We start from the raw sequence: 19,231 nt of genomic DNA on the forward strand, positions 1-19,231 counted from the left end.
CTTTTGTGCATTTTATGTTTGATTTTAAGTTGCTCTGTATGCTCTACATATGCTGTTTAGTGTCCTCATAACAACATAAATGTCACTGAGGATTTATAGGAGACTGAATATTTGAAGAGGTTCTGCATCACAGCTGTTGAGTTTTATCAGCGCAGCAGCAAGCGATGACTGATTTTCATATTAAGAGCTACTAGTTTCTGACTTGTAGCTCTTCATTTGCTTGAACCCCCACTGCACTAATTCACCCAAGCACATTTTAGCACTTTCTCACCTTTGTTCACCCCAGAGGTAGTAACAGGCAACGGAGGTTTGGGGAGTCGACCCACCCGCCCTCCTCCAGGCCTCTTTCGGACACCTCACAGTATGGAAATCCTCCAACAATGGTGCGCTGAAAGGATGAAAACAACAAGCATTCCAATTTACAAATCACCTTCTGAGAGTGGTTGCCATGGTGATAACCACCAGTAATGAGAGAAGAAAGGACATGGTGCAGTAAACCACACATTCACAATGAATGACTCACTACGAACGGCTCCACCCACCCAGCAAGCAGACTATTTAGCATTCCCTCATGATGTATAATACTGATACTGCAGGGTCTTTTTCCTATCTGCACCATCATTCATACCTCAAAAAAGCCTATCTTGCACACTTTTTTCTTTTTATTTGTCTACATTGCTGCACTATTTTATTGTTTAATCTTCTGCCTATGCTGATTCTGAGAAACTAATTTCCAACATAAGGCCCACATGAACAAACAAATGGCCCACAAGAGACTTCAATCCAGCCCGCCAAACCACCAAGTAAATTTAAAAATGTTTGAAAAAAAAGTTGTTATTTAAGAGTAGCGGACATGGCACAGAGACTCGAGCTTAGATATCGGTGATGCTGCCATAAAAGATAACTACCTTTTGGGTGGAAAACTAACCTCAAGGACATCCTGTCAGGGTGCTTTGGAAAGATAAGCACAATGCAACAGCAATAGGGGGGGATGGTTATTTTTGGACATTTCACTGTATTTTGCACCAGAAGGTTTCATTAAAATTGGCTTTAGGTTGAGATTGCAGTAATTTTTCACAGTAATTGATGATATTTCATCACGTCTTCTCTGCGCCACGGCAAAGAAAACCTTTAACAGTTTTATTTTAAGATTATTGTGGCATTATTTTACCAGTCAGGCACACTCGAGATGAAATTCAACTGTGTGTGGCCCCTGAACTAAAATATCTTTGACACCCCTGGTATACAAAATGAGATCAACTTTATTCATCCTACAGTGAGGAAATTCCAATGTTGCGACAGTGATAACAGGAAAGAGGATATATATTGATGCATTTCGTATAATTACAGAAAATCCTACAAAAATGCGTACCTGCCGGCTCACACATACCGAGGTGAAAATACATAGATGTAATATAATATTAAAAAAAATATATTAAAAGAAAATGCAAATATCGTGAAATTATTTCCAAGTATTCAAACAAACTAGTTAAACAAGTTTCCCCCAACTGAATAGTTAAAATAAGTTCATGTAACCAGTTTTCAAAGGTTAACATAGCTATTAGTATTAGTTACTTACGTTATGAGATTAACAAAACAAGTCAGGTAAAGTCAGAATGCAACAGGTTCAGAAATATGAGTGTTCACGGCTGTTCGACAGATATCAGGAGTAAAAACTGTTAATAAACTTCCTTTATCCAGTGTTAGCCTCTGTGTCAGTATCGTCTTCTAAAACTGTGAATGCTTGACTCTTTGAGCTTGTTGCACGAGAAATAAAAGAATGACAAAAACCAACAGTGTGTAAAGTGACGTTTCAACAGTAAATTCAACTGCAGAATGAAAATTTGAGTTGAGACGTACTGGATTCACAAAAAATGAATATTGCATGTGTTGATATCAGTGTATTTTTTATTTTAAAGTCAATATAGTTACTTTATTTGTTTAAAAAAACTATAAAAAGCAACATTTATATGGTGATTGGTTTGAAGAACACTAAAACTGTCCTCTGGATATCAGAAGAAAGAACAATAAAACTAAAGTACATGCGGACTAATAAGTTCAAGACGATACCTGTGGAAGTTTTTCCTGTGTGACATTTATGTGTGAATACTTTTGTATTATCCGGCTATTGACCAATCTTGCAAACACATTTCATAATTCGAAACCTGATGTTTCACACTAGCCTCTGATGTTTCAAAATGAATCAGCTAACTTTACTGTTCCATGTCGGTAAATGAGTGAAATCCTATTTAAAAGGGCTGCAGTAAAGATAGAGTGGAAGTGAATTTCCACACATGTTGCACAACCATGCACACATCCGGCTGTGCACAAGTTTAGTCTTGTTTTGATGGTAAGAGTGAAACTTAAATGTTTTCTTGGCTCCTTATCAGAACTGTGCTGATAATATCTAAGACCTTGAAAATAAATCAAGCTTGGAACAGACGTCGTCTTGCTTTTTTTGGTTTGAAGAATAACAGAATGGAGGCGGCCTCGGACTGTGTGGCACACAGCTGTGTGTTCACTGATGAAGTCCTTGAAGCTCTCCAAACACAGACAAGTTCACCCTGTTTATTTTCACAGGAGTTTCATCTCTGCATCCCTACGTCCAAAACACCAGAAAACATGTAGTAGTGAGACAGACCCCGCTCTGCTGTTTCTCAAGGTAAACATTTACGATGGCTTTAGTCGTAATTGCCCATACACTCTCATTTAATCCCTTGTAATTCAAAACCTCTGGTAATCCTCTGTTTGGCCAGGAATGGCAGATCACATGACCCACTGTTTAGACACCAAAATATTATTTTTGATTATGTTCAAGTAAATTTTCACTATTATACTATACATGAGGACCAAAAGGATGACATTTGCCTTCATATTTCAGCAAACATTTACATTATACTTGAACTGATTAGAGAAATTGCAGCTTCGACATCACTCATCACAAAAACGGATGAAAATTATTATAGAAATGAAAAGTACTTAATCATCTTTGAAATTACTGATAAAACCTTTTAAATTGAGATTTGGAAGTGTTATTGGTAATGATTCCCTTAGTATTTCTACACAATATACTCCCTGATTACGTACATTTATTTTCTTCAAAACTAACAACGATGGGTGACAATCACAGGAGACATGGAAAATTAGGTTATGCTCATGTAGGAATCCTTAGAATTTGTGTAAATATTGACAAAGTATGACACCACTGTCATGAATTCCTCAAATATTGACATATACACTGATGAGTTTTACCACGTCATTTAGGGAATAAAGCTTTAGCTTTAGATGGATGGATGAATAGATGGATGGATGCTGCTGTCATCGTTGTTGTTTGTGGTGTTGATGTTGTTGTTTTGTTATTGTGGCTGCTGTTGTTGGTTATGTTGTTATTGTTCCTGTAGGAATTATTATTATTATTGTTATTATAATTATTATTATTATTATTATTATTATTATTATTATTATTATTATTATTACTTAGTGTATTGTAATTGTTGTTGTCGTCGTCTTGAGCAAGCACGTACGTTTTTATGCGCGTCAATTCTTATCGGAAGTAGTTGCGTAAACGTGAATTTCCGTGGACCCCCCCCCCCCCCATCTTTTGTTCGCTCTTTTAAAAAAAGTACCGTCACAAATTAGTAAACTTCAGCCATAAATTTCTTTAAGTGTTGAATAAACGCAAAAGAAAGCAGTATAAAATAAAATGAGCTACGTGCTTTCATTCTGAAGGTTGAGCGGAAGTGTGTGCGGTGTTATTAACTCGGGTGGAAGGCGGGGTTGACGGAGATAAATTCCGCTTTGAAAGGCGGCGCAGGCAGTATAAACTCAGTTCCCCTGGAATAAAGACCGTTCGCGGACCACCCTCCGTATCTGCTTTAAAATCAAGAGCTTTGCACCACTTTCGCCTCCGGGACTCTTCTTGCTGTGTTTTCACCTGATAGGTAAGAACTGACGGGTTTTAACGTCCACTTTAATGAACATATGTTCTCAATATACCAGCGTCCTGTCGTTAAAACTGTTAAAACTGCGTTAAACTTCAGCTTTTAGACCGAATTACAAACCAAACAAAAAAACAGAGCTAATTCAAATACCATTTTGTAGGCCTATCATGTCCGTCAGGTTATTTTTTTTATTTTTTTCATTTTTTTATTTTGCTAAAAATAAATAGTAAATAATAACAATTCTTTTATACAACCATCATGCAAATTTGTTAATTTTTTTCCCGTTCCACCACGATTTTATGCAACCCATATATTGTTTGTTCAACAATATTATTTTGTCAAGTTTGGTAAAAGTGTAACTCAAAATCTATTTATTTGGATATGATTTTACCTTCAAACTAATATTTTTGGACAACCAGTTGTATATATGAAAACTTGTATCATGGTGGCTTCTTTTGTCAACACAAAACTGGACTTTTATTAGTTGAAAGACATCAATTTCTTCATTAATGACTGTAAATGAGAATTGTGTTCATGCTCTCTTGCAACTTATGATTTTAAAAGTACCAAAAGTATAAGAAGCTGAAACCGATTCAAATGCAAGTCAAGTCAACTTTATTTATATAGCACACATTTTAAAAAGGTTGACCAAAGTGCTTTACAGTTTATGAGGAAAAAAAAAAAAAGACATAATCTGTGATGAAATGAAATTGCCATATATCAAGGTATCAGTGCTCAACTAGAATTGGAAGCCACTGAGTATATATGTGTCTTCAGAAGGTATCAATAGACGGTTCTAATCTGAACAGGTAAGCGGTTTCATAGAAAAGGCACAGCCTCTTTTTCCGAGTCTGGATCTGGGAACTTTAAGGAGCATCTGAAGCAAGGCTTTAAGGGACTGAGTCCGAGTCAAGACAAAGACTTTGAAAATGTGCATCGCTCTCGAGTACTGCAACACTACTACATGATGTAACATTTATTTAAGTATATGTTCAAATTGAAAACTGGAAAAGTACTCAGAATACAAGTAATGTAAGTATTTGTAATGGTGATGTATCCACCACAAGGCAATTGTTTTATGGAATTGTACTATGAGTCACCATATAAAGAGAGTACTGGTGGTGACTCCTGAATTTCTTCACTCTTCTCCCAAACTATCACTCTCACAACAGGTGATTAAGTAGGTGTGGCTAAGGAGGAGACAGGCACTGTAGAATGAGGATAAATGTCTACTTTTAATCTGTTTAATAAGTCAGCTTCACAGTACTTTTCCTGCTTGTAACACGCTATAATGTGCCACAGGGGTAGAATTAAGACTTTTACCATTCTGATTCCATTTTCTATTCTGTTTAAGTCCTTTATCATTTTTCTTTTCCTTACTGATTTCTATTTGGAAAAAAGGAGAACAAACGGGTCGATTAGCATCATCTTTGTTTAGTTTAGACGTAACATGACCTTACACACCCAACAGTGAGGTCTTAAGAGGCCCACAGCTTAAAGCTGTATGAACAGCAGAGGACGTGGTGCTGGGTTGAGAATCACTCTGGAGCGGGTCGACGACACGAAATTCATTCAAAGTTATCGCATGCTGTGTGTGCGAGTGTTTCTGCATGTCGGTTGTCATCCTTTCTAGTGAAATGTAACCAAACCTTTTGAGCCTGTGTTCCACTTTGGCGCCATATTTCCTGCTAGCTGCACTGGTGAATGATGTCGCCACGCTGCTTGCATAGTGGCGTCATTCACGCCTTCTGAAATCAATGAGAGAATCCTTTGCAAAATTAGCAAAAGATGAATAAAGTGTTATATATTATCTTCGCTTCTTAAAGCTGTTTTTGTTATAATTTTAGTTGCTGTTTTAAGGGGGTCATATGCAAAATTATAATTATAACTCACTTTCTAATTGTTTTCCAACAGTACTACTCGTCCCCATACCTGGAATGACGCCCCAGAAGTGAAGAAAGTCTGTCCTCTCTGTCCCTGGCTTATTTCAATTTTGTGCGTTGTTACGAGCGAATTAGAACTCAAACCCTATATAGTGTCATGGGGGGTTTAGCCAATCCCAATCAAGGTAGGCTCCTCCCTTTGACTCCTCCCACAATTAGGCAGCTCTGCTCTGGCACATGGCACCGCGAGAGGAAGTACTTCCTCCTCTTCCCAAGATGGGCATGTGTGGGCGGAGCCAGTCCAGCTCACACAGGATATTGAAAGTGTTGAAAAGCTGCATAATACGACCCCTTTAAGATAAGAGTCTTCTTTCAAAAAATAGGCTGATGTGTTTTTCTACATCATTTTTCTACAAGGATTTAGGGAGCCGTTACAGAGGAGCTGTGGCAGATTTGATTCAAACTAAGCCTCATCAGAAATGTATTTCTAATCTATTCTAAATAATAAGTAACTCAAAATACCTTCCAGCATCAACCTGGAGTTAATTTCTACTGTGAATATGGCAACGTGTGCTGGAAAGAGTTTCATGACAGAATTTTAGAAACTGAGTCCATCTTCATGATATTCCTAAATGGCTGGGATACATTTACTATCATCATAGACCAAAAACAAACAGTTTGGTTGGATGTAATTCTTGTGCCTGCCTCAGTGGCAAGGTGCAAAGATTACTGTCCAAGGAGGCCATTTTTTCTTATTCTTCTTATTTTTCCTCCCCGATTTTTGGTGTGTAACTACTAGTACCTCACCGTTGGGATCATGGACACAAAAAGCACATGAAAACGTGCAGAAAGTTTGTGAATAGCGTTCTGTGACTTTTGTTAATGATTTGTCAAACCGTTTTCGAATAAATCGCAAAAAAATTCCCATACAAAGCAGATGGGAGAGGCACCTCACGGAGGAGGTATCATCAAAAGGATGTCAGCAGCGAGAGGCAGGCACACAACATTTCCTCTGAAATTTTCTGGTTCAAACTGCCCATTACTTTTTACTGTGGTTTTCAATTTTGAATCTGAGTTTTAGCTCCAAATTTGTGAACTGAACCAGTTCAGCTTGTTCCAACTCTGATGGTGCAGGAATAAAGAAAACAAAAAAAAAACAGAGTTCAAGTTTATAAATAAGAAAAATCAGCATCAGGCTTTGAGTCCAGCTCCTGTGGCGAAGTCGGTTCTGCCTCAAAGGGTAATGCTGAATCATTCTCCTTAAGTGGTTCTGAAACATTTAATTTGCTCTAAATTTAAAACAAAAGAAGAGAGCCCTTCGAGTGTTTGCGGTCATGGACGGCCTGCTGTGTTTAGATGAGTAAGAGGTACACCATTTAAAAAGTGACTGTTTTTCTCTTGACAAACTTTATTTGTCCACCGTGTTTCAGCAACACGGCTAATTTCAGTGATTTACGTTTAACGGGCAAAGGTTAAACAGCAGTCCGTTAAAAATAAAATAACTTGCTGTACACATGAGCTGGTCTGTCATCACTCTGTGTTTCAGTCTGATTCATTCCTCAGTTTCAGCTAAAGTTTCAGCCTGTTGCATTTCCGCTCATCATACACACAGAAACGCACCGAAAACAATGCAGTTTTCACATCAGGCCTCTCATTGCTGCTGTGTTGTTGTTTTTTTTTTGTAATACAATCACACTTACTTGCATGCACAGAACTGTATGACGTGAACGTTCAAGCTCCTTCAAGCTGTCGCATTTTATCGTATAGGCCCTCTCAGTATGCGATGAATGTGAGAAATGTGGCACCACTGATGAGGTGAAGGCAAAGTGCATGTATACTTTGTTAGAAAAGAGCTATGGGATTTAAAAGATTTAGCAGCAGAAGCAATATTCTTTTGGTCGTCCATTGTTTTTGTTGTTGTTTCAATCATGCATGTGCAGAAAAGCTAATTACTACGACTGTAGTATTGCACATTCCAGAAAAGTTTAAAGGGCAGTCTTCCATGACTGTGTTCGTGTAAACTACCAAAATGCATAAACAGACAGTCAGTTGGAGGATGATGCTCTGAAATATTCATCTTTGCAGTAGAAGAATGAATTTATGAAGTACTGATGTCAAATCAAAACAAATGAGATGAGATAAACTACCAACATGCCGATGATCCGGCAGCTTCGGTTCAGAAACTGGATCAGTTGTAGCATCTTAGGAAGTTTGATTCCTTTTCTACAAGTTTGCAGATTTTAACAAAAGACAGACATTATAACCACATTATCTAAAACATAAATCCAACCTGCTATTGAGCTAATTATGACAGTCTCTCCACAAAGTCCATGAAAACACTCCAATAAGCTCTTCCTCTGTGAAGTATCGGGACTCTTGAGGACTCTCATCACATACAAAGAGGTTCCCAAACAATCTGGTTTAGTTCAAGCACAGACACTTCAGAAGCATGGATGATATAGACACGGTCAGGTTTTCTTCCAGCTTGGATACCTCAGACCAGGTTGTATTTTTCAGACGAAACTTCCCTCTTTAATGAACTGCTTCACCAGTTCATGAAGTTTCCCCGACCAGTCCGGTTAGTCAAGCTTAATATTGGGGAGCTCAGGTGTTAAGACTCTTTGGGCGTTTCACCCCCTCAGGCCCTCTCTTAGCATAAACTCGGTCTCTTATGTTGCCAAGCAGGTAACCAGCATGAAGAATGGCTTCAAAGGATAATGATCAATCATTACTGACCTCTGGTCACCCTCATGAGAGACTCCCAACAACCACAATGAAGGACCGTCAAACACAGTAGAGCATCAGTGAGCCACACCTCGCACCCTGTGGTCCATTAGTAGAAAGAACAATGAATTATTAACAAATGAAAGCTTTAGTGACACATCAAAAGAGTTAAAATACCTGAGCTCCACATCATTTAGGGTTCGTTTACACAGCAAGTGAAAACCCTAAACTTCCCTTGTGTTTTTGGTGTGCATGACAATGGTGCTCCGCGGCCACGTAGACTCGTCAAAACTTCACTGGGAACAGTTATAGTTAGTCGTTTGCAATAGTTCTCGACTGCATGTAAATATGATGACCATGAATGGTCATAGGTACTGCACAGTACTACTCTTCACTTGCTGGATTTCCTCTTGTTTTCCTGCAGTATTGATTTAGTTTTTTCGGGGGCTCTGATTATGTTCAGTTGTAGAGTCTGTGAATCGATAAGATCTGTCACCTACTGCTCCTTGAGCTTCTCAAAGTTAATTCATGACCCTCCACACACACACTGGCTCTGGTGACAGATGAAACTACTTTAAATCTTTGTCTCTTCTGTTGATGCAGGTTCTGCAGGCTTCACCATGAAGCACCTCCCCTTATTGTGCCTGTATGCATTGGTGACCGTGTACGGCGTGCAGTCCCAGGCCCCCACCTACGGTGAACGGGGCTCTGATCTTGGCATACAGGTGTTTCAGCAAGTAGTCCGCTCCAAGCCCCTGGAAAACGTGGTGCTTTCCCCCCACGGAGTGGCTTCCATCCTCGGCATGCTGCTGCCTGGAGCCCGGGGGGAGACGAGGAAGCAGCTGCTGAGCGGACTGCGCTACAAGAAAAATGGTGAGCGATACTTCTGCCCGGAGGCTGTGCGTTTTCATCCTCGATTCAGAGTGAAGTAGATGAGCTGGCTACATGAAGTACAGCCACCAGATCGGACATCTGAGGATAGACTTCATCCACACCTCCATCCAGCACCATTCTATCAACAATTGGGTTATTTACTCGTCTGCGTGTGAGGCAGCGTTTGAGGAATAAGTTAAAACTTGACCTGGTCTCCCACAGGCCCTTACCGGATGCTGAGGAAGCTGCACAAGACCTTGACGGCCAAGTCCAATCAGGACGTCGTCCTGATCGCCAACGCCATGTTCAGCCAGAAGGACTTCTCCATGAAGGACTCTTTTCTGGAAGCCAACAGAGCCAACTTCCAGTGTGAGACCAGAGGTCTGGACTTCAGCGATGCTCAAGCAGCAGCAGACGAAATCAACGAATGGGTCAACAACAAGACCAAAGGTGGGGGTCAGGGTCTCCACTGGACATAGGAAAACCACTATTTTCTAATTGTTTAATAATGTCTATTATTATTGTAAGTGTGTCGTATTGTTCAAAGTAATATTGGCATCAGGTTAGATGGAAAGGAAAAAGTAAGTGAACGTGTGAAACAGAAGCTTATTTATGGTCCGTGAAAGACTGTCAACGCCAAATGTTTTTGTCTTCTGAAGAATGCATCTGAATTATAGCCTTTCATTCCAAAAAATCTGTACTGAAGCTTTTTATACCCAGTGATCAAAATTATATACTTGTCTTGCAAATAACAGTATTTATTTCAAGGACTAGAAAGCTTTTTTTTACTGTCCAGATTTAGGTTTTGTATGTAGTTCAATCCTGAACTTACAAAATGTCATTCATATTTACATTTGTACATATATACACAATTATGTACACGGTGTAGGGAAAAATGTACCCATGTCTCGACAGTTATAGTGTAGTAGTATAGTATATTAAGTCACTCATTCCACACATGCACACAAACAATGATCATTTCTAAAAATGAAGAGGCAACCCTTATTTAATCCTAACCCTTCTTCTATATCCAAACATTCTATTCAATATCTCCCTGAATTCTGAAAACCTTGTAATTGGTGTAACAGTACAGTAAACACAGTGAAATAATGCACAACACATTTTTATGAAAACTGCAACCTCACATCTGTTCTGGCTTTTGGCTCAGTGAAATTTAAATTGAAGGGTGTTTGATTTACTGGATCAGCCAACACATTGCAGTCACAGATGCTCAACAATGCAAAATCATTTGCAGTGACTAAGTTTTGTAACCAATGAAATGAAACTGGAGAATTTCCCAGAGTGCAGTGGTTGAAAGTCACTGCCTTGAGGTCGTCTCAGCATCTTTGAGAGCCGCCACCTCTTACTGAAACTCTAGTTTTTGTGGCCACACAACAATGAGAAACCACATTCAACCAATCTGTGAGTGTTTTCTGCTGTGTTGAACTTTTCCTCTCTGCAGCTGCATCATTCCGTCTTCATCCGTGCTGCGAGGAATGTGAGCGATGCTTTAAAATGCAGACCTCTGCTGGTCGAATAATGATCCTCTGTGGCACATTTATCCAGGTCACATCCCCAGTCTGATCAAAGCGGACATGCTGGATCCGGCTCTGACCCGCCTGGTGGCTTTAAACTCCATCTACTTCAAAGGCCTGTGGAAGTCGCGCTTCCAGCCAGAGGACACCAAGATGAGAGCTTTCACCGCGGGGGACGGGAACGTGTATAAAGTCCCCATGATGTCTCAGCTGTCGGTCTTCAACATAGGTGAGTGACTTAGACCAACTCTTTTCCTTTGGATCAGAATTCTGCTTTATGTCTGCGTTAGGCTGGAAATGGTTTGAATACATTCACTGGTCACTTTAGTAGGTCCATTTATACACTTTAGTACAATCTGTAAAGCGACTCTTCCAAAGCTGTAGTTTTTTACCAAAAGTTAGAAATACCATCATTCTGCTTCATTATCAGAATACGTTTTTGCATGTGGAGTATACCACACTAGATTACTGTATTTTTTTTATAAAGCAGACTTTTTTCAGTTGGTCATGTGAAGTGATTTTATGATCAAAGTATACCAATGTTGGACCACTAGTTGTCACTGTAGGACCACAGAAAGCTGCTATAGTTCCACAGAAAAACCATAGCCACTATCATATTTGTTTGACCGAGCAAAAAAAAAAGAAAAGAAAAAGTCTCCAAAAAGCAAAATCGACACAGCAGAAGTTAGAATAAAGGTAGAAAACGGACCGGAGAAAAGCAAAGAAACTGTTATGACGATGAAGAAAACGACTAAGGTTAATTGTATTAAAAGCTGAGGAACAGATTTACAGAATGTAAATTTTATTTTTCCCCCCATTTCCAGATTGATAATCCTGGTGTATCTTTTATCCCAATGTTGTTTACTCTTCACAATGCTTTAAAAAAAAAAAAACAACAACAAAAAACAAATCTGTTGTGACAAAAGGCTACGTTCAAACCACAGGTCTTGATGCTCAATTCCGATTTTTTTTGCTGGGATCGGATTTTTTTTGCGTGATCATTTCAAACGCAACCTGCCGTGTAAACACGATCGGACCGTATGTTTTTCGGGCCCCAGAGCGCAGACGACGACGCAAAGTCACCCTGAGCACGCTATTTACGCATGGCACGCTGGTCAGCACCAGGGTTGCCAGATGTGACTCACTGTTTTCAGCCCAAACAACATAAAACCCACACACCTCAATAAAAACCAGCCCAAATCTCACCCCGGGTAGGAATCATGTCAAAACCTTATAACTATTACATTTGTAACAATGAACACTACAAATGCTCAAAAACAAACAAAGTTAAAAGGTAAGAGAGTTTGGCTCCACAATTGGGGGATACTGCCATATCTGGCAACGCTGGTCAGCCCATGTAGATTTATTTTCAAGTGGTTGTTAGATACGAGCCGACAAAATACAGACAACCTGACGAGGGAAAGAAGGAGAGTGACTTAAAAAGAGAGCACAGCTTTTAACATTTTGGCAGAGCCGCTTCCTCCGGCGCTTATCCGTGACGTCAGTCACACGTCAATGGCGAAGCAGTCGCATGTAGAAAAATATCCGATTGGTACCACATACGGTCGAGGCCTGGGTCTGGTGTGAAAAAAATAAATTGGGATTGGCACTTTCACTGGCACTGTGAACGAGGCCTTATAGTCCAGGAAATATGGCAAAACGCATTCCCTGCAGAGTCCTGCATGTGAATTAGACATTTAAATAACCGATAAAGAGATATATGTTTAAGACAGCAATCATAGCCTTTCTGTTTTGTTTTTTTTCACAAAGTCAGCCAGGAGTCAATCGTCCTGGAATATAATGATCATAGAATAAGCGACGCAGCACTCGGATCTGCTGCATCATTACACTGTTTTAGTTTTTAATTTTGCGCTCGCTCTTCATTTATTAGTGTGGCTGAAAGCCGGTCGGGACGTGGCACATCCGCAGCATATTACTGAGTCCTGTGTGAAATGAAACGATATCTCAGTCAGTGTTCTATATTTAGAGGAGCAGTCATGGAGAGGCCGTGGATAGATTCAGCTGATCTGTTTCTATCCTGTTGACTTTATATATATATATATATATATATATATATATATACATACACACACACACACACACAGGGACTTGTTGCTTTCCCCAGTTAAAAGCTTAAAATGACTCAATTGATGCAGTTTTAAAAGTCTAATAGGATCCACACACACACACACACACACACACACACACACACACACACACACACACACACACACACACACACACACACACACACACACACACACACAGTTGAGGTGCTGATTCTCTAACATTTAGTGTTGCTGTTAATTTTAATGGCTGTATAAAGTGTTAAGGCAGAGGTCTATGGTTTGAGGCCGATACTGCTGTCCTCTTCATAAAACTGCAGTTTTAATTTTAAAAGTGCAATAATTGTGCTCTTGGCTGCTCCAGTTGCTGTTTTCTCGGAAAGATGAATGCTTCCCCCGCCAGGAAATTTGCAGCTTGTTTAAACTAAATAAGAACAGTGGGCAGCGATCGTCCTCCAGATTCAAACAAAACACTTTCACAACACAGTCATGCAGACTCACGCAAACACATCATCCAACGCTTTGTGTCACGCATATGAATAAAAACAGGATGCAATGATTTGCAAGTCACTTAAGTGGAAGTTTGTCCTCAAACTTGAAAATGTGACTTTTTATTTATTTATTTGCAAAATTGGGACAGGTGCAAAAGAACTGAGCAAGTGGACGTGGTTTCACCCACAGTCAGCTGTAATAAATTACATGAAGCAGTACAGAAGAGGGATACATTGAGCGATGATTGTGTAGAAAAGGAACATTATTCTTCCATCTCCAGGAACATTCATTCCATTCCATGAAAAAAGCCTCAAAATCGGGGAAGAGTTCCAGATCAGCATCCCTCAACATGAGATTGCTGATTTCTTGATGATCTCTCCATCTACAGAGTGGAATAATAAGAGATGATTAGAGGAATCTGGGGGAAATAAAAAACTGATCGTGTTGAACACTGGTTCTGACCTGAACGGATACTTAAGCGTAAAACCAATCTCCTCTCTCCCCGTGTCACTCTACCAGGAGTGGCCACCACGCCGCAGGGCCTCAAGTACAAGGTGATCGAGCTCCCGTATCACGGCAACACGGTGAGCATGCTGATCGTCCTGCCCTCCGACGAGGACACGCCTCTGTCCAGGGTCGTCCCGCACATCAGCACCGCCACCGTGCACAGCTGGACCAAGATGATGCACAGCAGGAAGGTTCGCCTGCTCATCCCCAAGTAGGAAGACACACACACACTTGTATTGATACGCTTGATTTTGTGTGAAGAAATTTGTTTTCATGGGTGTCTGTCTGTCTGTCTGTCTGTCTGTCTGTCTGTCTGTCTGTCTGTCTGTCTGTCTGTCTGTCTGTCTGTCTGTCTGTCTGTCTGTCTGTCGTCTGTCTGTGTTTTCTCCAGGTTCACTGCTGATGCTGAGGTGGATCTGGAAGCTCCTCTTGCAGCTCTGGGAATCACAGACATGTTCAGTGAGGACAAAGCAGACTTCAGTCACCTCAGTGAGTGAAAGCAGAGCCTCGGCTCTCAGACATTTTAAAGTTGCTCTACCAGAAATCTTTAAACTATACTTCCCCTAAAAGGAATCACTTCTGCACAGAGAATAAACCAATACACGAAATCAAGACCATCACCCGCAGTTGCCCAAATCGATCTCACCAAAGTCGATATGTTTACAATTAAACTCCAATCTTACCGGGCACGGAAACCCCCGAAGATTCCCGAGGCATTGTGTCACAAGATCCCGTTTGTACACTCGATCTCGCGAGATCACGATTCGCACTGGAAAAACGATTAACGATCAGTTTCACAACATTTAAGATTATTCTCTTGGCTTGAATTCTCTCTGAGAAAGTCTGGGGTTTTTTTCCGGGCTGAATCAGTCAAATGTTGATATTTTCGCCGAAGCTGCTGCGACGCCATCTTTGTTTTTTTCCCCAGAAACCCATGTGCACGGGTTTGTTTGTAAACATATCGACTTTGGTGTGATTGATTTAGGAAACCATGGGTTGGGAATGAGTGAGAGTGGTCTTGTTTTGGCATGTTGGTTTATTCTCTGTACAGAATTAATACCTTATATGGGAAGTATACTTTAAAGATTATTTTCTGGTGTAGTAACTTTAAACAGTGGAACTACGCGTTTGTCTGTGTAATGACAAACTTTCTTCAGAGAGGGATTGACAACGTAATAGAGATGTACATCAACAACTAAAACTGGGTCCTGAATTTTTTTTTTTCCCCGTGTGGATTCCTGTAGAATAACTTTAAGCTATTTGAACCTCAAGCAGATCAGTCTGTTGGCTGTTTACTGCTGAGAGTTTGTTAGACGGATGAATAGTGTCTGACTGTCCAGTGTGAAAACTGAATCATCTTCCCCCTGTGGAGGAATGAAAGGAGCTGTGAACAGTGCTTCAGCGCCATCGTGTGGCGGGACACATTACTTCCAGTCAGACAGATGAGGATTTTCACTCCAAGGTCATCTTGTGGCGTCTTATATGAACTGCACGGTTGTGATGATGGTGTAAACCAGGGCTGTCAAATTAATTTTAGTTTCGGGGCCCCACACAACCTGATTTCCTCTTGAGTGGGCTGGACCAGTAAAGCTGTCCCATAATAATCCTCAAATCTAAAGTTTCTCTTTGTTGTAACACAAAGTACACGTGAGGAAAATGTCTATATTTTCACAAAACCAAACAATCGCTACAGAAAATTACTACAATCTCAACATGAAGCCGGATTTAAAGAAACCTTCTGATGTCAAATACAGTGAAATATCCAAAAGTCGTTGGCCGGTTTTGGCCCACGGACCTCATCTCTGACACCCGTTGTGTAAAACTGACCGGAAAGATGGATTGATTTGTGTTCTCAGGTACGGAGCCTGTGCACGTGTCAAAGGCGCTCCAGAAGGCCAAAGTTATCGTGAATGAAGACGGAACGAAAGCATCAGCAGCCACCAGTGAGTATGACCGAGAATATGTGCAACTTGCATCAAACAACAAAACTTGGAACAACAAAAAAAATCTAAAGAACATAAGAATAACAATATGCCTTTTCTCTTGTCTAAACTCTTGTCTAATTATATATATATATATCATGTAAAATACAAAATAAAGGTTCAGACTGATGAGAGCATTATGAGCAATGTCATTAATTATGTTATTCTTATGTTTTTATATATATTTTCCTTTTCACTAATTTATGCCACTCTTAAAAAAAAAAAAGTGTGCTTTTGTTTAAAACTGTTTATAGCTTATAGTTTTATTAAAAAAATTCTAAATAAGCTACAATTGGTATTGGGATTCTGCAGAACACAAGTTTTGAGTAGCAGCTATAGCTTCAAGTAGGGTTCATTTTTATTTCCACCACTAGATGTCACTATATCGTCCACACAGCACCACCTGAGGTGACGCAGAATGAGCGCAGTGTTGATCACAGTTTTCTGTTTTTTTTGACTTGACGTGGTTTTTGTGTGTGTTCAGCTGCTGTGTTGCTGACGCGGTCCTCCCCACCGTGGGTCTCTGTGGACAGACCGTTCCTCTTCCTCATCAGACACAACCCCACAGGTACACACCGTCTTTTACTTAACAGATCTGTGTGGAGGAAAAAAAGAACAACTCTGATGTTGTGTTGCCTTCTGTCTCCAGGTACCATCCTCTTCATGGGTCAGATGAACCAGCCATGAGTCCAGCCGTCATGACCACACACACACACACACACACGAGTACATGCACACACCCACACTTGGCTCTAGACCTATGTACAATGTGGACATACAGTATATTTGTTTTAAATATTGCTTTTAAAGTTCATAATTTTTCCTGTAAGGCATAACATGCTGTATAAAAATGTTTTGCAGACTAAATCTTTTCCAGCTGTTTTAATTTTTTTATACGTTTTTTTTTTTTTAATTTCTTCCATTTATTTTTTTTTTTTTAAACTTTGAATGTCACTTGTGTGTTTCCTGAACTCATGAGTTTGTGTTTTATGTTCCTCTTTGAAGTTTTACTTCTCATGTGGTCGTAGCTCCTAAGTTTTCACTCCTAAGTTATGGCGGCGTTCATCACACCGTCAAGACTTTACATTCATTTTAAAGTCTGTTCTTTTTTTCCCCCAGCAAAGGGAATGTTCTGTTGTGATACTGGCTTCACTATTGACAACAAATAAAAACATATTTATAACATGTGACTCTGTTCTTCTTTTAAGGTTGGTTTCATTGTTATTTTTTTTTTTCCATTAGAAGCTGTATATAAACACCAGTGTGTTGTAGTAACACGTACTGACTCACAGTGACGCACTCGCATGTTAATTTTAAGGTATCAGTAAAATTAGCTTTATGTTGAGGTTGGTTTTTATTTAAATCTCTTTATTGCGAGTTGCACATTGGATGTGATGCACGTCTACAAAGCAACCATCATTTTCTTTTTTTAACAGACAAAAACAATGACCAGCCAAATAGAACAAAAGAGCATAATGGCAGCAAAAAACAAGCATAACGAGCTTGGAAATATCAGTTCAATGGGATTCTATACAAAATGGAAATACTGGAACTGTAAACAAAGAAGGTACAAGCTTGTGCTGGAGGTGAATAGTACACCAACAGCAATGTAAACTACAGTAAACAAATCATTTGTTGAGATTTGTAGTAATTATTGAATATTGTGCAAAAATGTGTACTCCATGCCACAACAATGGAAAAACTTTACAGTTGAAGTTTAAAGGGTATAATGACACTATTTCATCAGTCTGGCCCACTTGAGTTGAAATTGGACCGGTGTGACCCCTGAACTAAAATCAGTTCTACACCTCTGAACTAGAGTGGTAAAATAACACGTTATATGGGCTTCACTTTCCAAACCTCAGCGATGAAAAATACATCAAACACAAGTTCTACTTTTAATTCAAAAGAGAACTTTTTTAGAAGTGTTAGTTCAGAATTAACTTCAGTTTTCTGTTTTGGATCTAAAAAGTGACTGTTTAGACCATAAAATGTTAACGCACTATTACTTTTGATTTTTGATTTTTCTTTGTCCTGTTTCCTTTCTGGACTTTCCCCAACAGATTATATGGCTGTTATGCCTGTTTTGCACTGATTCTTCTGTTGGATTTCCTTTATGATGCAACCTGTTTCCATAAACCACCACAAGGGATTATGACTACAAATAGAATCTTTATAAAATTAAAGGATTTAGTGTGAATTTGATTTCATGTGTTAAATGTAGGTGAAATTACTTCTTTTAAAACCATAATGTTGAAATTGGCTCAATATTTAAAGGCGATATTGTATTTGAGGACTTCAACGTCGAGTCTATACTAGTAATCCATCCATACATCTACTGCGCTGCTCCATCATCAGGGTCGCTGGGTACTGAAGCTGATCTAACATGGACCAGCCCATCACAGGGCAAACACAGTCAAACACACTGTCTCAATCACGCCAATGGAATGGAGAGTCACCAATTCGCCGTGCAAGCATGTTCTTAAACTGGAAGGAAACTGGAGTATCTGTAGAAAATTCAAACTTCAAACTTCGAACCCTTAACCGTCTTGCTATGAGACGAGAGCGCAAACCAATGCATCGCTGTGAATAGTTCATAAAATTGTTGATATATAATCCTTTAATTGCATAGTATTTACAGCCCTTTGAGGCCACAGGACATTCAAGTATGCATGTATATCTGTTTTTAGGAATATGCTCTATTCAGTATCTTTTCCTCTCACGATTGACGAGACAGGGCTGTAATCTGAGTCCATTACTATCCAGCATTGTAACAGAAAACTTGCCTTTATGCGGACTTCCTATTGTTATTTGTATCAATCCTTTCTGGCTCTATTCCATCTAACCTTGAATTTTGCAAGTCATTTGGGACAACATCCGATTATAAACGCAATTTAACATTCTCAGAATTATCATCACTGATTCGACATTATTGGGAAGTTATTACGTTAATGGTTTTATGAAATTCAAAACTATTCAGTGATTTGCCTTTGTTACATTAGCGGTTGTTACACCTGGTCAGTTTCTATTACCTCCATTAATGTATACGGTCATTGTAAATATATATATATGTCAGTAACTATTGTACCTTTTTTTCGTTCAAATCATTACTTCTATTGTGCAGTTGCTTTTTAGATTAGATTAGATAAACCTCTATTAGTTCCACAATTATGCTTGTGGAAAATAAAGGTCTTCATTCAACTTGAAATTGAAATTTGATATACCTTT

The 19,231-nt window shown here is 39.4% G+C and overlaps 1 protein-coding gene across 1 annotated transcript; it reads left to right on the plus strand.

Annotated features, from left to right (window-relative positions):
- The first annotated feature begins 3,782 nt into the window (after window positions 1-3,782).
- serpine2 (serpin peptidase inhibitor, clade E (nexin, plasminogen activator inhibitor type 1), member 2) lies at window positions 3,783-17,192 on the plus strand. The gene is made up of 9 exons (XM_080458962.1): window positions 3,783-3,941; window positions 9,152-9,421; window positions 9,644-9,871; window positions 10,988-11,185; window positions 14,034-14,232; window positions 14,413-14,510; window positions 15,878-15,964; window positions 16,488-16,571; window positions 16,653-17,192. The coding sequence occupies exons 2-9, from the start codon at window positions 9,169-9,171 to the stop codon at window positions 16,688-16,690; spliced, it is 1,185 nt and encodes a 394-aa protein (XP_080315088.1). The 5' UTR covers window positions 3,783-3,941; window positions 9,152-9,168; the 3' UTR covers window positions 16,691-17,192.
- The last annotated feature ends 2,039 nt before the right edge of the window (window positions 17,193-19,231 follow it).

The sequence above is a fragment of the Lipophrys pholis genome (assembly GCF_963383615.2).
Source record: "Lipophrys pholis genome assembly, chromosome: 3".
Classification (NCBI taxonomy): Eukaryota; Metazoa; Chordata; class Actinopteri; order Blenniiformes; family Blenniidae; genus Lipophrys; species Lipophrys pholis.